The sequence below is a fragment of the Ranitomeya variabilis genome, chromosome 3, assembly GCF_051348905.1.
Source record: "Ranitomeya variabilis isolate aRanVar5 chromosome 3, aRanVar5.hap1, whole genome shotgun sequence".
NCBI lineage: Eukaryota > Metazoa > Chordata > Amphibia > Anura > Dendrobatidae > Ranitomeya > Ranitomeya variabilis.
In genome coordinates, this window is record NC_135234.1 from 634799907 (window position 1) to 634817360 (window position 17454).

The 17454-nt window shown below is 43.7% G+C and overlaps 1 protein-coding gene across 4 annotated transcripts in view; it reads left to right on the forward strand.

Annotated features, from left to right (window-relative positions):
* The window catches only part of SMARCC2 (SWI/SNF related BAF chromatin remodeling complex subunit C2), a 78674-nt gene extending 66400 nt beyond the window's left edge, over window positions 1-12274 (forward strand). For 2 of the 4 annotated variants that reach the window (XM_077297544.1, XM_077297545.1), the window contains 3 exons: window positions 899-1217; window positions 4050-4433; window positions 10523-10729. In XM_077297544.1, coding sequence (XP_077153659.1) covers window positions 899-1217; window positions 4050-4433; window positions 10523-10584 — 765 coding nt within the window. In that variant the 3' untranslated portion in view covers window positions 10585-10729. Of the gene's footprint in view, window positions 1-898; window positions 1218-4049; window positions 4434-10522 lie in introns of all 4 variants that reach the window. The other 2 variants (XM_077297546.1, XM_077297547.1) reach the window with 2 other exon arrangements.
* The last annotated feature ends 5180 nt before the right edge of the window (window positions 12275-17454 follow it).

Consider the following 17454-nt stretch of genomic DNA (forward strand, 5'->3'; position numbering starts at 1 on the left):
CCCTCAGAATGGCCCCATTGACTGCCATATGTAAAGGGAACCTGTCGCTAGATCCATGCTTCCAGAATCATGGGGAGAATGAATCGGACACTAGCTGCACAATTGCAGCCAAGTATGATTTACTCTGAAATTCTGCAGCATTTCAGAGGAAAACCGGCCAGGGACTATAGGGAGGGACCTAATAGCTTGGCCCCCGGCCGGCTTCTCCCCACACCTCTCCAGGTGATTACAGGTCTCTCCCTCTGTTCACCCATTGGGAGAGACGCATTAATCTGCTGGAGTGTGGAGAAGCTGAAATGCCCCTTTGGCTTTTCAAGCCGTTCCTCACTGAAATACTGCAGGGTGTCAGGGTGAATCATACAGGTCACAGCCAGTCTCTGATTCCCCTGCCCGTGGTTTCGGCAGCATGAATCTAATGACAGGATCACTTTTGAAAATAAAATTATGACCTTCATTTGATTAGATTTTTCATCACTAAATGTTAGCTTTATAAAATGAATGCAACAGAAATTAAAATGTACAAGTAATTAATATGTATGAAAACATCCAGCCAAAACATTTTCATAAAATCCAAGTAGTGATACTGTGGTAATGCAAAGACCACCTTGTCCGCGCCGTCACAGAAAGGAATGATCTGGCAAATATTTGATCCCTTGATATATTTCCGTCATTTGAGTATGATGGGTTAAATTTCAATGAATATATGATGTGAGGGGTCATGTGAGCCCCCTCTTAGCAGATCTTAGCGGTTGTATTGCTGGATGTGGGGGAAATTCGTCAGAGAAAAGGCATCAAGGTTTTCTACCGATGTGGCTCATCATTCAGACTTTAAAACATTTGTGGCCAATGATCTGGTCAGATGGTCTTGAAATTGTGTCTTATTTTTTTCATTTTGTAGCTGGAATACCAGAGACAGCAGCTTCTAGCGGACAGACAATCATTTCATATGGAGCAGTTAAAGTATGCAGAACTGAGGGCTCGTCAGCAACATTTCCAGCAGATCCAGAACCAACACCAGCAGCAACACCAGACCCCACCGAGTGGTCAGCCGGTGCCGCCCACGGCCCACTCCATCCCAGTGCCACAAGCATCTGTCACACCCGGGCCTGCAAATACAACAAGCAGTTCAGAGGGGATCGTTCAGCCAAATTCATCCTCCGCACAGCCACCAGTAAACAGTCAGCCGCAAGGAGCCACCCAGCCCAGTCCAGCACACAGTGAGTGACCACACGTCCGCTCTGCGGTATTCATCTTACACTTGTTTCACATCAACCTTTTTATTTCAGCTTCCTTAAAATCTTTGTCCACCACCTCGTTTGTCCACCTCCTCCCATACACCGGAGCGCTCTCTTGGCCGAGCGAGTACTCCTGTGTTCTCTATGAGAGAGCCGCTGCCAGATATCTCTGGCGGTGCCTTGTCTCTCAGAGGATAAAAGGATCGTCAGTCTGAAATCCTACATGTCAGTCCCTTACCTTTCCTGACAATCGTCTGTTGGAAACTCATATACACATATTAGACTGTCGTCCAAACCTATCGATATCTGCAGGTTCGGCCAATGTTAGTGTATTGGTGACCTTAAGTTTCTAGTTGTTAATTAAACATTAATGTGTCTTAACCCTTGCATCCCCTGGCAATTTTCTGCTTTTTCATTTTTTTTTACTCCCCTTCTTGCAAAAGCAATACATTTTTTTATTTTTCCAGCCAAAGAGCCGTGTGAGCGCTTTAATTTTTGCGGGATGAGTTGTACTTTTGAATGACAACATTCATTCTGCCACATAGTGTACTGGAAAATGGGAAAAAATTCTAAGTGTGGTGAAATTGCAAAAAAAGAGTGCAATTCCATAATGTTTTTTTGGGCTTTTTATTTAACATGTTCAATATATGGTAAAACTGACCTGGCAATATGATTTTGAAGGTTTTTAGGAGTATGCAGATACCACTCATGTATAGTTTTTTTTTTTTATTTCATAAAATAATTCAGAAATTTGTAAAAAAAAATAAAAAATTGTAGTTTTTGTCACCATTTTCCAAGACCTGTAATGTTCTAATTTTTCGAGCTGTTGTTTTTTACGGATACCAATTTGGGGTAGATTTTATCATTGCCTTTTATTACATTATATTGCAATATTGAGGCGACAAAAAAAAACAGTTCTGGAGTTTTGATTTGTTCACTCGTTCTCACTGTTTACTGATCAAATTGATTTATTTTTTTATATTTCGAACGAACATTTCTGAATGTAGCGATACCAAATGTGTATTTATAATTTTTTTTTTTTTAATTCCTTTATTTTTAATGAGGCAAAAGGCGGATGATTTGAACTTTTGAGTTTAAAAAAATAAATACAAAATAAAAATTAAAAAAAATATGTTTATAAATACATACAACTATAAACATGCTTGCGTTGAGAAACATGTGATGGTGTCGCTGATTGGTCGAGGCAACCTTTATGACATCATCGTCGCCATGGCAACCATTATGACATCTACGTTGATACTGTGCCCGTCTCTGATTGGTCGAGGCCTGGCGGCCTCCACCAATCAGAGACGCGGGATTTCCATTATGACATCATCGTCGCCACTTCCTGTCTGCACGTTAAATGCCGCTGTCAGTGATTTACAGCAGCATTTAAATGGTTAACAGCAGGGGATGGATGTCTAATCCACCCACGGCTTTTATTCACTTTACTAGGTTGTGGCCCGATTCTAACGCATCGGGTATTCTAGAATATGCATGTCCCCGTAGTATATGGACAATGATGATTCCAGAATTCGCGGCAGACTGTGCCAGTCGCTGATTGGTCGAGGCACCCTTTATGACATCATCGTCGCCATGGCAACCATTATGACATCTACGTCGATACTGTGCCCGTCGCGGATTGGTCGAGGCCTGGCGGCCTCGACCAATCAGAGACGCGGGATTTCCATTATGACATCATCGTCGCCATGCTGTGCCCGCCGCTGATCAGAGACGCGGGATTTCCAGGACAGACAGACAGACAGACAGACAGACAGAAAAACCCTTAGACAATTATATATATACTAGATTGTGGCCCGATTCTACCGCATCGGGTATTCTAGAATATGCATGTCCCCGTAGTATATGGACAATGATGATTCCAGAATTCGCGGCAGACTGTGCCCGTCGCTGATTGGTCGGGGCAACCTTTATGACATCATCGTCGCCATGGCAACCATTATGACATCTACGTCGATACTGTGCCCGTCGCTGATTGGTCGAGGCCTGGCGGCAGACTGTGCCCGTCGCTGATTGGTCGAGGCAACCTTTATGACATCATCGTCGCCATGCTGTGCCCGTCTCTGATTGGTCGAGGCCGCCAGGAGAATAATTTCCAGGACAGACAGACAGACAGACAGACAGACAGACAGACAGACGGAAAAACCCTTAGACAATTATATATATAGATAGATGGGTGAGTAAATCAGTCATCAAGTTAGGGGAAAGATGCGGCCTCAGAGTGTGAGCCCACATCAAGGGCAGAGACATGGCCGCTGACGGAAATATATGAACGGATAAAGACTTGTGCAGCAAAGAAGAAAAATGCAGATAGCACTCACCGGTCTCTAAAACTTCATCCTTTATTCAAACTTTAAAATGTCATGACCAGAGGAACAGGTTGCTGGGATGTGCGAGCTGGTGTAAGACGATGGCCGTTTCGTGCCACTTAGCGCTTCAGCGGGTCAAAGTGGCGCGAAACGGCCGTCGTCTTACACCAGCTTGCACATCCCAGCAACCTGTTCCTCTGGCCATGACATTTTAAAGTTTGAATAAAGGATGAAGTTTTAAGGACCGGTGAGTGCTATCTGCATTTTTCTTCTTTGCTGCATACACCCTGTTTTTGCATGAGCACCCGGAGTCCATAGAGGCGGTCTCTATCCGGAAAGCACTCCATTCAGCATATGGTTGTCTGGCCCCACAGCAATGCCGTTATATTTTTCTTTTTTGCATATGTGGATAAAGACTTGTGTATGTGTAGTATTGTATATCAGTATTAATAAAATTCTCTTTGTCTCAATTTCTTTCTTGCAGGTTCTGGTTCATACACAGGTCAACAAACACCTAACCCATTGATCCCAACAGCAGTACCAGTTCCTTCCCAGCCACCGGTGCCCGGTAATCAGCATCCCAGCATGCCTTTTCCTGTCCCATTTAATATGGGTAGTGACTTAGTTGACTCTTTTCATCACAACCATTCAACTAACCCCTACTCAGTTCACCATTCCATGCATGGCATCTTTCCCCCAGCAGCATGTCTTGTTGGAGGGCCACCTCCACTTACACATAACCCTACTGTAACCATGTCTCCAGCCCCTTTTAACTTACCATCCTTCCTGAATTCAGCTGCATCTCACAGCCCCGCCATCGTAGCTGCAATGCAGGGAGGCTCTGCCATCACTTCCAGTCCTGTGCCAGGTGAGCTCTATTAAAAAAAGTGAGCAAAAATGAGTGATCATACTGATTCTGGGCCTAGTGCTGAAGGAAAGTGAAGACTTCATCTCAGTGTTAAATGTGATAGTTCAGAGACTCTTCTGACGAGTTATATAGTGTTACATGGCTTGGCAACATTTCTGTAATATAGTAGGTGAATATTAGTAGTATTTGTGTGAATGTGCCTTAAAATGAAATGCAGGTCTTACTATACCTTCCAGAATTTACAAGGCGCCTACTCTTATACTTACAGTTATGAGTGTTATGTCTACCATGCATGAAAAAGTGTCAACGTGATTGAGGGATTCGAGCGACTTCAGGGTATATCCTAGTTGTGGCAGTCGTGGCACCATACATATAGCCTCTGCCTTAATCAGCGTATAGGTGTTATCTTGCGCCACTCGCTTCTTCATCCAGGTGAGAAGTGCTAATGACGTCACAACACAACCTTATAGTAGAAAAACAGGTAATTGGGTTTCTGCAGATCAAGATCCTTGGCCCACTGGGATCTCTAACCTCGTACAAGAGAGATAACCACAGGACTCCATAATGAAAAGCTGCCGTACGTGTGTTATGGATTTAATAAACGCATGCAGCGGGATTTCAGTATGGAGTGCTGCAGTTATCTCTATCAAATGTTACAACCCCACACTCCTGCCAAGATGCCTGCGCAATCTACAGGTGTTATGCATGATCTGCTGGCATAATACGCAATCTGCAGGTATTATGATTGATCTGCAGGTGTTATGCACGATCTGCTGGCATAATACGCAATCTGCAGGTATTATGCACGATCTGCAGGTATTAGGCACGATCTGCTGGTATTATGCACGATCTGCAGGTATTAGGCACGATCTGCAGGTATTAGGCACGATCCGCAGGTATTATGCACGATCTGCAGGTATTAGGCACGATCCGCAGGTATTATGCACGATCTGCAGGTATTGGGCACGATCCGCAGGTATTATGCACGATCTGCAGGTATTAGGCACGATCTGCTGGTATTATGCACGATCTGCAGGTATTATGATTGATCTGCTGGTATTATGCACAATCTGCAGGTGTTATGATTGATCTGCTGGTATTATGCACGATCTGCAGGTGTTATGCACGATCTGCTGGTATTATGCACAATCTGCAGGTATTATGATTGATCTGCTGGTATTATGCACGATCTGCAGGTGTTATGCACGATCTGCAGGTATTATGCACGATCTGCAGGTGTTATGCGTGATCTGCAGGTGTTATGCACGATCTGCAGGTATTAGGCACAATCTGCAGATGTTATGCACAATCTGCAGGTGTTATGCACGATCCGCAGGTGTTATGCACGATCTGCGGGTATTATGCACGATCTGCGGGTATTATGCACGATCTGCAGGTGTTATGCGCGACGTGCTGGTGTTGTGGTGTTGTGCATGTGCCTTATTCATTAGAATAGGAAGCGTTCACCGTACCGAACAATCGTACACTTGTTTCAGTGGATGTGTGAGAGCGCGACGTCATCAGCACCATTCACCTCTTATGTTGAAGTGAGCAGCACTTTATAAACCTCCTAAACTTTTGGAAGTCGAGGCTTTCCATTTCCTGAGATTACCTTCTAATAGATTGAGCAATAGCACTAATTAGGCTTTCTAAACCCTTTCTGAATATGTGCAGCAACGTACAGAACAATGCATTTTATGAATGTTTTTTCAAGGCCCCATTTTTTCAATAAACAGAAAGAAGCGGTGAAGATTTCAGGGAATGTTACAGATTATTTTTGTAATTTATTTTCAGCTTTTGATCCAGATTTCATTTAATATGTTATGACTATGAGGGGTAAAATTTGCATGCTAACAATTCTGTATGTCAAAGGCAATTTATTAAGAAAAAAAAGGGTTAAAAGTAGGAAAACTGCTTCTGTGTTGGGCCAGTGCTATGACTGTATAGGTTGCTTTGTCTTTGCGCTTTTTTTATGCCCCCTCTGCTTGTGACTCTCTTCCAATATATGGCTCAAGGTTTGCCCCAAACGTCATATGCTGCCTGTGTGGGCATGCAAACAAGGTTGACTAAAATTGTATTCTGAAATTTGAAATCTTATTAAGAAAAACATGGAGTATGTAAATGAGCTGTTAAGATCCATGAGCGGGACAGAGACCTTCCCAAGAGTCTGCCTCTAGGGACGTGCACTTCTTCCTCCTGTATGACGTTGACCAATCATAAGCAAGCAGCAACATGCAGGGGAAAGGGGACCGTGCCCCTCAATATCTTAGAGCAGGGGTCTCGTTGTTCTCTCTGCTGAGCTGTGTATGATCACAAAGTGCCAGGAGCACCGCAGATATACATGTGAGTACTAACACTTCTTCAGCTCATGCAGTGGATATTACTCATGCACCAATGGCCACTCTGTGCATACTCGGGGGGACCCCCAACAAGTCCAAGATACCAGAGACTTCTCATAGGGACAAAACATAGCTTTTATTCCATAAAAAAAAAAAAAATGACAAAAGTGAGGTTGATGATGCGATGTTTCAGCCATAATAGGCCTTTTTTAAGCCAGAAATACAGACAATAAATATGTTATGTTTCTATATTTCTTGCTTGAAAAAGTCCTATTATGGCTGAAACATCGCATCATCTACCTCACTTTTGTACTTTTGCCATGTGTTTTTTTTTTCTTCAATGGAATAATAGCTACTTTTTATCCCCGTGTGAAGTCTCGGTTGCCTCATTTCTTCAGCTTTCATCACAACAGTCACAAGTCTGTGGGGGGAAGCGGTACAAAAGAGCTGAGCTTTGTCTCAGGTTTGTGATAATCCGCTTTCCTCTCTCATTGCTGTCAGCTCAGCCATGATGAAAGATGAAGTGTTAGTAATGACATTTATAGTGTCGAAAGTAGTGCAAAAATAAGTGTTATTACGAACACTTCTTCGACTTTAGTCCCTGCATCTACAGTGTGGGGAGGTGCAGTAATGACAACACTGAGAGTAGAGCTAATAGTTTGTAATGAGACAAAGCTCAGCTCTTTTATACTGCCCTCCCCCCACACCTGTGGCTGCTGTGAAAGCTGAAGAAGTGTTAGTGCTGTAAGTAGAGAAGAGATAACTATGTAATCACACACAGCTCAACAGGGTCACCAGTGAGAGCAGACTGTCTGTCTTTACATGTCTCACACTGAGAAACCTACTCTACGCTATTGTGGGGGGCATGTTCTGCTTTCCCTTTCAAGTTTCTGTCTCATCATTGATCATGGTCATACAGGCGCAAGAAGTATACACCCCTACAGACAAACTCTTGGGAAGATCTCTGTGCTGCCCATAGATTTTATCAACTGATTTACATATTCCAGAGAAATCCACGTATATCATAAGACATCAGATCACAGATATGAAGGTATCATTTTATTTAACTTTCTATAACTTGCACGTCCATATAGATGGCTTAGGAGAGTTGATTCTCCTGACAGATTCCCTTTAACCTGACACTTGGGATACACAGGCAGATTACAATGATGCATGTAATTTTCCATGGTGTGAAAGCCACAGTTGTTGGAGTTTTGTTTTGCATTCTATATGGCGCCACTGATTTCACATCTAGAATATCTCTATGGACAGAGATTTTATTTGATTTTGACAAGACGTCTATAAATTCAGTTTGCTCCATCAGTTTCAGACAAAGACGTGTTCTTTCTTAGACACTTGGGGGAGCAGTGGGCATGTCTGCTATGTTACTCCTCTGTGTTACTGACCTCTTTATACCACTCCTTGCACAGACTTGCTGCACTAATAGTTTTTTTGGTTGCTTTATTTATTTTCTATTAAAGTTGGATTGACTGATTCTCTGTTTTGTTGTTTATTTTTTTTTACTTTCACTAACTATTCTTATGCTTTTAGGAAAAATGGCTTACTAATATTGTATAAAGCTATATATATATATATATATATATATATATATATATATATATATATATAATTTCTTGCAATCCTACGCTAAAAAGTATATATGAAAACATATTAGAAATAAGTATAATAGTGGGTTTAAAAAAGCAAAAAGCGGCGACAAAGTGGAAGAGGCAGCAAACACCTTGCAGATTAGTTTATACAGAATAAGTATAGCAATCCGCGACTTAAAGATAGTGGAAAATAGTGCTGGCCTGTCTAGAAGAGTTAAACTAAAAAAATATATATATAATATATATTCACACAAATAGGTATAAGGATACACACATCATTTCTGGGGATATAGAACAGAAAGTCATGAGTAAATCCAATATATACTGATTATAATCTCTTCCCGGTGGTGTGTCGTCCTCCCGTTTCGACCCAAGCCTTTGTCAGGAGGTGACCTGTAAGAACCTCAGTGCTGTGATGTGCCACCATGGCGATGGTAGTTTCTCATATAACTTCTTGGATGTATATAGCGGGCAGGTAGTTTCCTTTTGTGAAGCTTCCAGCATTGTACCACTGTATAAGTAACTTGACCATCTGCATCTTCCATCAATTTTTAGGGTATGTTCACACATAGTGGATAGGGTGCAGACTTTTCATCTGCATACTTGACAGTACCAGCATTCTGAATGAGATTTTTCCAAAATGTGAAAAAATAATTGAATGAAAAATTGATTTGCAGTGCGGATTTTAAATCACATAGGTCAGTTTTTTTTTCAGTGGATTTGTTACCCTTTGCAATGTATGGTAATAAAATCCACAACTTGTGAGACATGATTCATCTGATAATTTGTTTGCTTTGATGTGCAGTTTTCATTGTTATGCAGTGTAATGTGGTGTTTGTCCTCCCTTGTGTTACATCGTTACTCTTACGGCCATGAGGCACATCCAAACCTGGCGATATCGTCCGGTTCCCCCATCGGTCTAATGTGTATGAGGGCATCCTCACGTTCCCCCGACAGATGGTGTAGGTGGAGATAAAGTTTGGGCAGTCTTAATTTTAATGCCCGAACCTTTTTCAGTTGATAAGCGGCTGCCAGAAGGCCATTGACAGCGACTTTCTCAGCTCTCCCCTTTAAAAACGTGACAATGCAGCCAAGTTGAACTTAAATTTTTATGGGGTATTTGGAAGAGGTAGCTGCCCCCAAATGCTTGTCCGTCCGCTATCGTGTGTGGTCAGATTTTGTTTGGTTACTCACATAGTCAATGACCTGGAAACACTTCTGTGTTGTCTTTCAAATTTTTTTTTTTCCCCATTGTTTTTTTTTTTACATTTTTCTCGGTTCTTTTGATGTAATATTTAGATAAAAAGTAGAGATGTGATAAGATAGAGATGTGTTTTCACTTTGTTAGCTATGTCCGCTCATCCTCTTTTAGATGTGTGTGTACTGGCCGAGATTTTCAGGCTGAAGTCCCTGACGTGCCGTTTGCGCTGTCTTTTTGGTTGTTTTTTCTTGTACTGCATAAGCTAATGGGCGGCTTCCACCTGAAGCATGGTCAGGTCACTTCTTTTATCCGCTTTGTGTCTTTTAAGTGTTTCATGTTCACCAAGAAGCCCCAAGGAACAGCAAGCGTTTTTACATTGTACTGGATATGTTTATTGTTTTTAGCATTTCGCACTTTTTGGGACCGGTTATGAAGGGTATGTGCGGCTAAGTATTTGCTGCCGACATTTCCGCATCAAACGTGTCTCTCGGCAGGATAAATGCATGGGGTTTTTATGCTTTTTTTTTTTAAATATTTTTATTCCCATTCATTAGAATGGGTGAGAAACGCTGCAAAACTTCTGAAAGGCTTGAGAAATGAAAGATTTGAAAACTGCTTAAAATCTGCAAGAAAAAAATAAGCAACGTGTGTATGAGATTTCAGAAATCTCATTCATTTTCCTGGGATTGTAAAATATGCAGGAAGGGGGGCAGGAACGACACGGCAGAGACGCGATGTGTGAACATACCCTTACTTTAATGGACAGTGGGAAATTTGTAAAATTCCAGGCAGTAAATACTTTTTGTAGATGCAAGAAAAAAAAAGCTAGACAAGTACGGGAGGTAAGTGATGAGTGGAATTATGAAATGGGCAGGGCTGGACCCACAGCAGAGTTTATAATGTCCAACATGTCCCTAATATGTGTACTTCTTGTTCCAGATCCCGTGACACCTCTGCCTCCAGAGTCCTTGGGGAACACAGTTGCTCCTGCCCAGCAGTAATTTTAGAACGGTTCTTTTCTTTGGGTAAAAGGACAGAGGGTGAAGTGGGAACGCTTGTGGAAATATTTTTTTTTTCCTGCCACTTCATTCCGGTTCCAATTTCCCCGACCGGTTGAGTACCACACAGTGAGCTCGCCAGGGACATGGTGCCCCTTTTTGTGTCATGCCTGTGATTCATGTTTTGTAATGACTGTCCTGGACCATAAGGTTTGCCGCAGTTTATACCTGGACTGAGGGACGGATCACTGACGAGTAGGCTTTACAGAATTCACGGTTACATCCCATAGATTCAGAAAAGGAGCCGAGACTGTGGTTACCTGCAATAACAGGATGGACCTTTTACTCTTATGAAGCTATGGACTGCTTAGAAGCTGATCAAGATGTCTTACAGAAGACACAACCACAAAAGTTGCCAGGGAGAGGAGGAGCCTTTCTGCCATTTTTGTTCAATAGAACCACATTTTTCTCCATGCTCCCGTCTAGCTACGAAGACTAATGAAGGAGACTTATAGTGTTTGGTTTTCAAAAACCACAAGTGGTTGCTGTAATGGGGGATGGAGGTCATGGTGCAGTGGACGACCCGTCTCTGTACAGGTCTGTGGAGGACCGAACTCTTGCATCTAATGCTGGTGTCTCCAGAGGCGCTAGGGCTTTGATGCTTCTTTGCTTCTGTAGTAATGGTGTAAGGGAGTCATCGCTTCCCAACATTATTGTCCAGTATGATGCTAATTGCACTGGGTTGAAGGTCATTTCATTCTTTGATGTCTGATGAATGCTACTGGGGTTGTATATTCCTGTAGCTCCATTGTACAAAATGGGGAGATCGCACACATTTCTACGGAGGGCGAGTTCTTTGGTGAAGTGGGCCCATTTCTTTTGGCGGAAGGAGAGTGCGAGCAATTTTATATCCCTGTGGAAGGATAGAACAGGGAATCTGTCTCGCTCTACAGTGCACTATTTGACCTATTAGTAAAATATTTTAGCTTTTAACTATATAAGCTTTTTTTTAATCATTTTGGATCATTGTATTTTAAATATTTTTGGGCAGAGATTGGAAGATCGGGGGTTCAGAGTGCACTTTATTGAATGGAGGCTGTGAGAGTTAATGTTTTTTACTGCAAGGTCTAGAGAAGAAAGCATTGGGTGATTTGCTAGCGCTTTGAAAGGAGAGGACTCCTCTTTTTTTTTTAGGGTGAGTACTTTGTCAACCTCCTTGGACCTCTGATAACCTCCTGGTTATGCTGACCCCCCACCCGGTCTGCAAGTCATGTTACCTGTACATTATCCTGTGTCTGTGCATCTTACAGTTCCCCATCCATGGGGCATTAAAAACGTTAAAAATTTATAAAAATCCATGTGAACATATTCTTGCGTTGAGGAAAAAAAGAAAAAACAATGGATTTAGAATGATAAATTACGGTAAGTACAAATGATGTAATTGTACAAAGCTGCTGGGCTAACTACCACCCACAGATATACCATATATTCAATGTAAACTTCACACTATGAATGAAACGAGCAGCAGTTACAATATATCACATAGTATATATGTTCTCATGGCTGTAAAGGATATACAAGTTCACGCCATAGGCTGTAGATGTACAGTGTACGTATTCCTGACTGTTACATGTGCTTCATATTAACCAGCCCATAAAAGGAGGTTCTGCAGTGTCTGCGCCTCAGGCCATTTAAAGAGTGTTTTCTTGTTCTTCATTTTGGAGGGAGCGACGGTGCTCAGAGGAGATGAAGATGAGCTGTGTGCTCCATCATGTGTTACCACCACTGCGTCACGAAAGAGAGTTTCTGGAATAACCCTGTGTGTTACATCACAGATATGGCTAAACTACCATAATGGAGAGCCATTTTGCAGAGCTTGCAGATGTACATGATACCACAACTATTGTCACCTTAATGTATACACACGCGCATTCAAGCAAGTAGATAACCAGTGAACGAGCGTGTATCACCTTCCGGTTATTTGCTTATGTAAACTTGCCAGCAATCAGCCGATGTACAAGCAAGACTCATTATTGTTTGTCTGCAAAAAGAAAAAAAAAAATATTATCGGCAGCACATTATACGTGTAAACATGGTGTACTGTCGACAGTGCTGTATGGAGACTAATTGTTATTGTTTGTCTGCTTATGTAAAAAGGTTAGTAAATGAGTGATGCACTTGGCGCTCATCAGAGGTGTATTGATGGGCTCATCTAAAGGTCCGTGGATCTCTGTCCAATCTCACAAAGACAGGTATACATGAAGCTGTCATGCTCCGGTTGGAGAGCCGTGCATTAGCAGTCCACGCTCAGACCTACTTGCACGGATGTCTTCATGAGCCCTAAGTGCTCCATTATATTTGGCCTTCCAAGGATATCTAAGATTTATTACATGATGGCTGTAAATTCAGAAGTGTAGAAATCTCTATACAAATACACTTGTTAGCATATGTCGGGGGCGCAGTCAATGTCAATAATGTATGGACTTTTGCCTCGCTCCCTATCTAACATCACATTGTGCCCCTCCCAAAAGATGTCATCCATCACTGATCCCAAAAGAGCACACCTCTTATTGTTGTGTTGTGAGGTGACATTTGAGACCGGGCAGAAGCCTGCAATGAGTGTTGGGCTTTGAAGCTAATACATTATTATTATATAGCGCCATCATATGCCACAGCCCTTTACAGTCATTATCACTGTCCCCATTGGGCCTCACAATCTAAGTTCCCTATCAGTAGGTTCAGTAGGTCTTTGGAGTGCGGGAGGAAACTGGAGGAAACCCACGCAAATACGGGGAGGACATACGTTTGTTTGTTACAGATGTTGTCTTTGGTGGGATTTAAAGCATTGGTGCTCCCACCGATTGGCACTAAATGACCCTTTTACATAGGCCAATAAATGATCATCATTTAGCTAGATGCAAGCTGATCAGGGCGGCGCACAGAACAATAGTTAATATGATGCTTCTGTCCCATTTTAGCAATTGTGCTGTAGAGAACATTGCTTTTTAAACCAGCATAAAAACTATCGCACCCAATGAATGAGCATTTCACACATTCATCAGGTGTTTGTTGGCCTTTTCAAACTGGCCTATAGTCAGGATTAATCTTTCCTATGAACACTCGTTGCCCCTGTGACCCATTTAAATGGACCATATGTATCTGTTTTAGGTAAGTATCGCAGCACATATACAAAGTTAGTAAATTATGTATGAACTGTGGATGTAAATGGATTCCATTATCATCATGTATATTTCGGACTTCTCATACTTGTACTCAGGGCTGTGGAGTCGGTAAGCCAAACCTCCGACTACTCAATTTCCGACTCCACCAAAATGGACTCCGACTCTACAGACCTGCTTATACGCACACACGTTAGCATTTACTTTTGCCCAAGTACACACAATAATTTTGTAAACACTTGTAATCTGATTAATTCAATAAGTGTACAAGTTTAACAAAATATTTTTTGCAACTTAATGTATGATAATCCGGAGCCCATGGATATACTGTAATCATAAAAGCGTAAGACGCCTGTTGATCCATTTTCTAACAGTTTTTTTCTTCTATAGACAGTAAGTGTGTATACATTCTATATACAATATTTTTGTGATGCTAACTACTGCCCATAATTACAGCTATAATATATGGTTGGGGCAAGATGGACCCGGTCCACAGTGTATAGCTGGTATGAGGCTGTATATCATTGTGGTGGGAACCCGTATGACCGGAGGACGGGTGTGGAGGACACAGGGGCCTCCTGCTGACCATATTAGGCCTCTGAGCAGCAGAGGAATGTCTCTGCTGTATGTTTATCTGGGGGGCTGCGCTTACCAGATGGAGTCAGATACTCGCCTGTTTCCCTTTTATGTTGTAGCACAAGTAATGCATATAGTTGGATCTCACGAGTAAGTAATAGCACCGAAACCCTGCTCATATATGCATTCTGGAATAAAAAGGGATGAACTGGTATTTCGGAATTATTACAACTAGTATGTTTAGCGATGTCCTAAAGTATCTCATCTGTTTATAATCAAGCAATGACTTGGCATTTTTTCCAGCCCTCACTGTAAGGAGAGTTGGCAGAAATGAGAACATAGCATAAGCAGGAATTAAAACATGACTTTTAATGTATAACCAAATAAAGGAATATATTAAATAAACTGTCTGCAGTTTAGTATAGAGGGTGGTAACTCTATTTGTAGCACTGAAGCACCTTATCTCCCATGCAAGCTAGACCCCTGATGATCCTGCTTGCAAAGAAATGCGTTGGGACCTGGAAATAGGGAGAGTGCAGGGCATGTTGTACCTTAGGGTACCATCTCACAGTGGCACTTTGGTCGCTACGACGGCACGATCCGTGACGTTGCAGCGATATACGTACGATCTCGCTGTGTCTGACACGCAGCAGCGATCAGGGACCCTGCTGAGAATCGTACGTCGTAGCAGATCGTTTGAAACTTTCTTTCGTCGCTGGATCTCCCGCTGTCATCGCTGGATCGGTGTATGTGACACCGATCCAGCGATGTGTTCGCTTGTAACCAGGGTAAACATCGGGTTACTAAGCGCAGGGACTCGCTTAGTAACCCGATGTTTACCCTGGTTACCATCGTAAATGTAAAAAAAAAAAAACAGTACATACTCACATTCCGGTGTCACGTCCCTCGCCGTCTGCTTCCCGCACTGACTGTGAGTGCCGGCCGTAAAGTAAAAGCAGAGCACAGCGGTGACGTCACCGCTGTGCTTTACGGCCGGCCGGCGCTCACAGTCAGTGCGGGAAGCAGACGGCGAGGGACGTGACACTGGAATGTGAGTATGTAGTGTTTGGGGGGTTTTTTACATTTACAATGGTAACCAGGGTAAACATCGGGTTACTAAGCGCGGCCCTGCGCTTAGTAACCCGATGTTTACCCTGGTTACCCGGGGACTTCGGCATCGTTGGTCGCTGGAGAGCGGTCTGTGTGACAGCTCTCCAGTGACCACACGACGACTTACCAACGATCACGGCCAGGTCGTATCGCTGGTCGTGATCGTTGGTAAATCATTTAGTGTAACCCTTAGGGGTAGATGTGGACTGTCCTTGTAAGGGCAGGAGCTCGGGGATTGAGATTTATTGATAGCCCCCCTGGGACTGACAGGGAATTGTCTCCTGATGTTGTGGCTTGAAGGATTTCTCCACCTAAACGAATTGGGGCTCCGCCTTACCTATCCTCAGCAACTGGAGAGATTGTTCCAATATTACATTTGTGTACATATCTTTTCCAATTGATCTTACCCCTCCCTTTATTTTGTGATAACTGCTAATACTAATGCAAGCCAAAAGGAGAAAAATTCAGAGCAATGATTTATAAAACAAAACTTTCCAGTCCACCACCTGACAGCACCATTGGAGGACGTCCTTCTTATCCGCAGTGGGACAGGAACCACAAGTTAAAAGGACCCTCCCCACTCCACCCACCAGTGTGTTTTTCCTGTCCCACTGCGGATAGGAACTGCAAGACGCCCTCCGACGGTGCTGTGCAGATGGTGGGGATCGGGGGGCCCAGCCTTTCCCTTCCCCGCCGCAAGATATCTGCGGCTGATACCTACTATGGGGGGTCCCTCAGCCTCCCCAGTGTAGCGCTGCTCCTGGGGTCGGGTCCGCTTCCTCCTCGGGGGGCTCTCGGCCCGGGTGCCTGCATGCCGGGTGGTGCACCGTAGCCAGCGTGCGGCCAGCTCCAGCGTGCGGCCGCGGTTTCCGGGTCCAGCGGCCGCGTCACTTCCGGTCGCGACGACCGCGTCACTTCCGGTGCGGCCAGCATGGAGGATGACGCCGGCAGCAGCGCCGGCCTCGGTGAGGGGCTCAGCGCGGTCACCGCAGCGGCGGTAAGGAGGGCAGGATCAACCAGGTAAAACCTATATAATCTCACCAGGGGGGTCTGTATACCGCCGGCCATCCTGACAAAGGAGCACTCGGCTATACGTACATACTGTCACCTGCACTAATGGAGGAGACTGCCAGACCTGAGGGGACTGACCAGCTTCAGGGGCACGTGAGTGGGCTATGCAAAGCCATACCACAAAGCTCACCCCTCCCCCTCCCCCCTTCTTACGGTACACGTATCTCTATTTTTCCCTAGGCTGAGCCTTCCATTCCCACAGCCGAAAGGAAAAAATCGGGGAAAAATAAATGCCCGATATGTTCCACTAAGTTTCCGGAAAACTGGCGGAAACCATTGTGCAAATCATGCACATCCAAAATTGTGGGTGACGAGCAGACAGCGCTGCTATCCAGTATGAGGACCATGATTCGTCAGGAGGTTCAGGCTTCTATCTCAAGCTTGAATCTTTCCCAGGCTACTCAGTCAGAACCACAGACTTCACGGAAGAGGCTGAGGGAATCTAGCCCCTCTTCCGAGGGTGAGGTTTCGGAGGATTCTGACCAGGAAGATAGAGACGGATCTGTGGGCAAAGGGAAGAGATATCTCTTCGCCGCAACAGATACAGATGAACTTCTTTATGCTGTACGTAACACCATGCAGCTACAAGATACACCAGAGGAAACCTCGATCCAGGACAAGATGTTTGGCGGATTACATGCCCAGGTGACAAAAGTCTTCCCCGTCAACAACCACATCCGTTCCATGATCCTGGAAGAGTGGCAGGAAGCGGAGAAGAAGCTAGTGATTCCCAGGGACTTTAGACTTCGTCTGCCCTACAACCCGGAGGACATTAAAATGTGGGATGAAGTTCCCAAGATCGATGTCCCACTAGCAAAAGTGGCGAAGAAGACCTCAATCCCATTTGAGGACTCTTCCGCGTTAAAGGATCCTATGGATCGTAAAGCGGATGGTTTGCTAAGGAGAACTTGGGAGTCCTCCGCGGCAATAATACGGG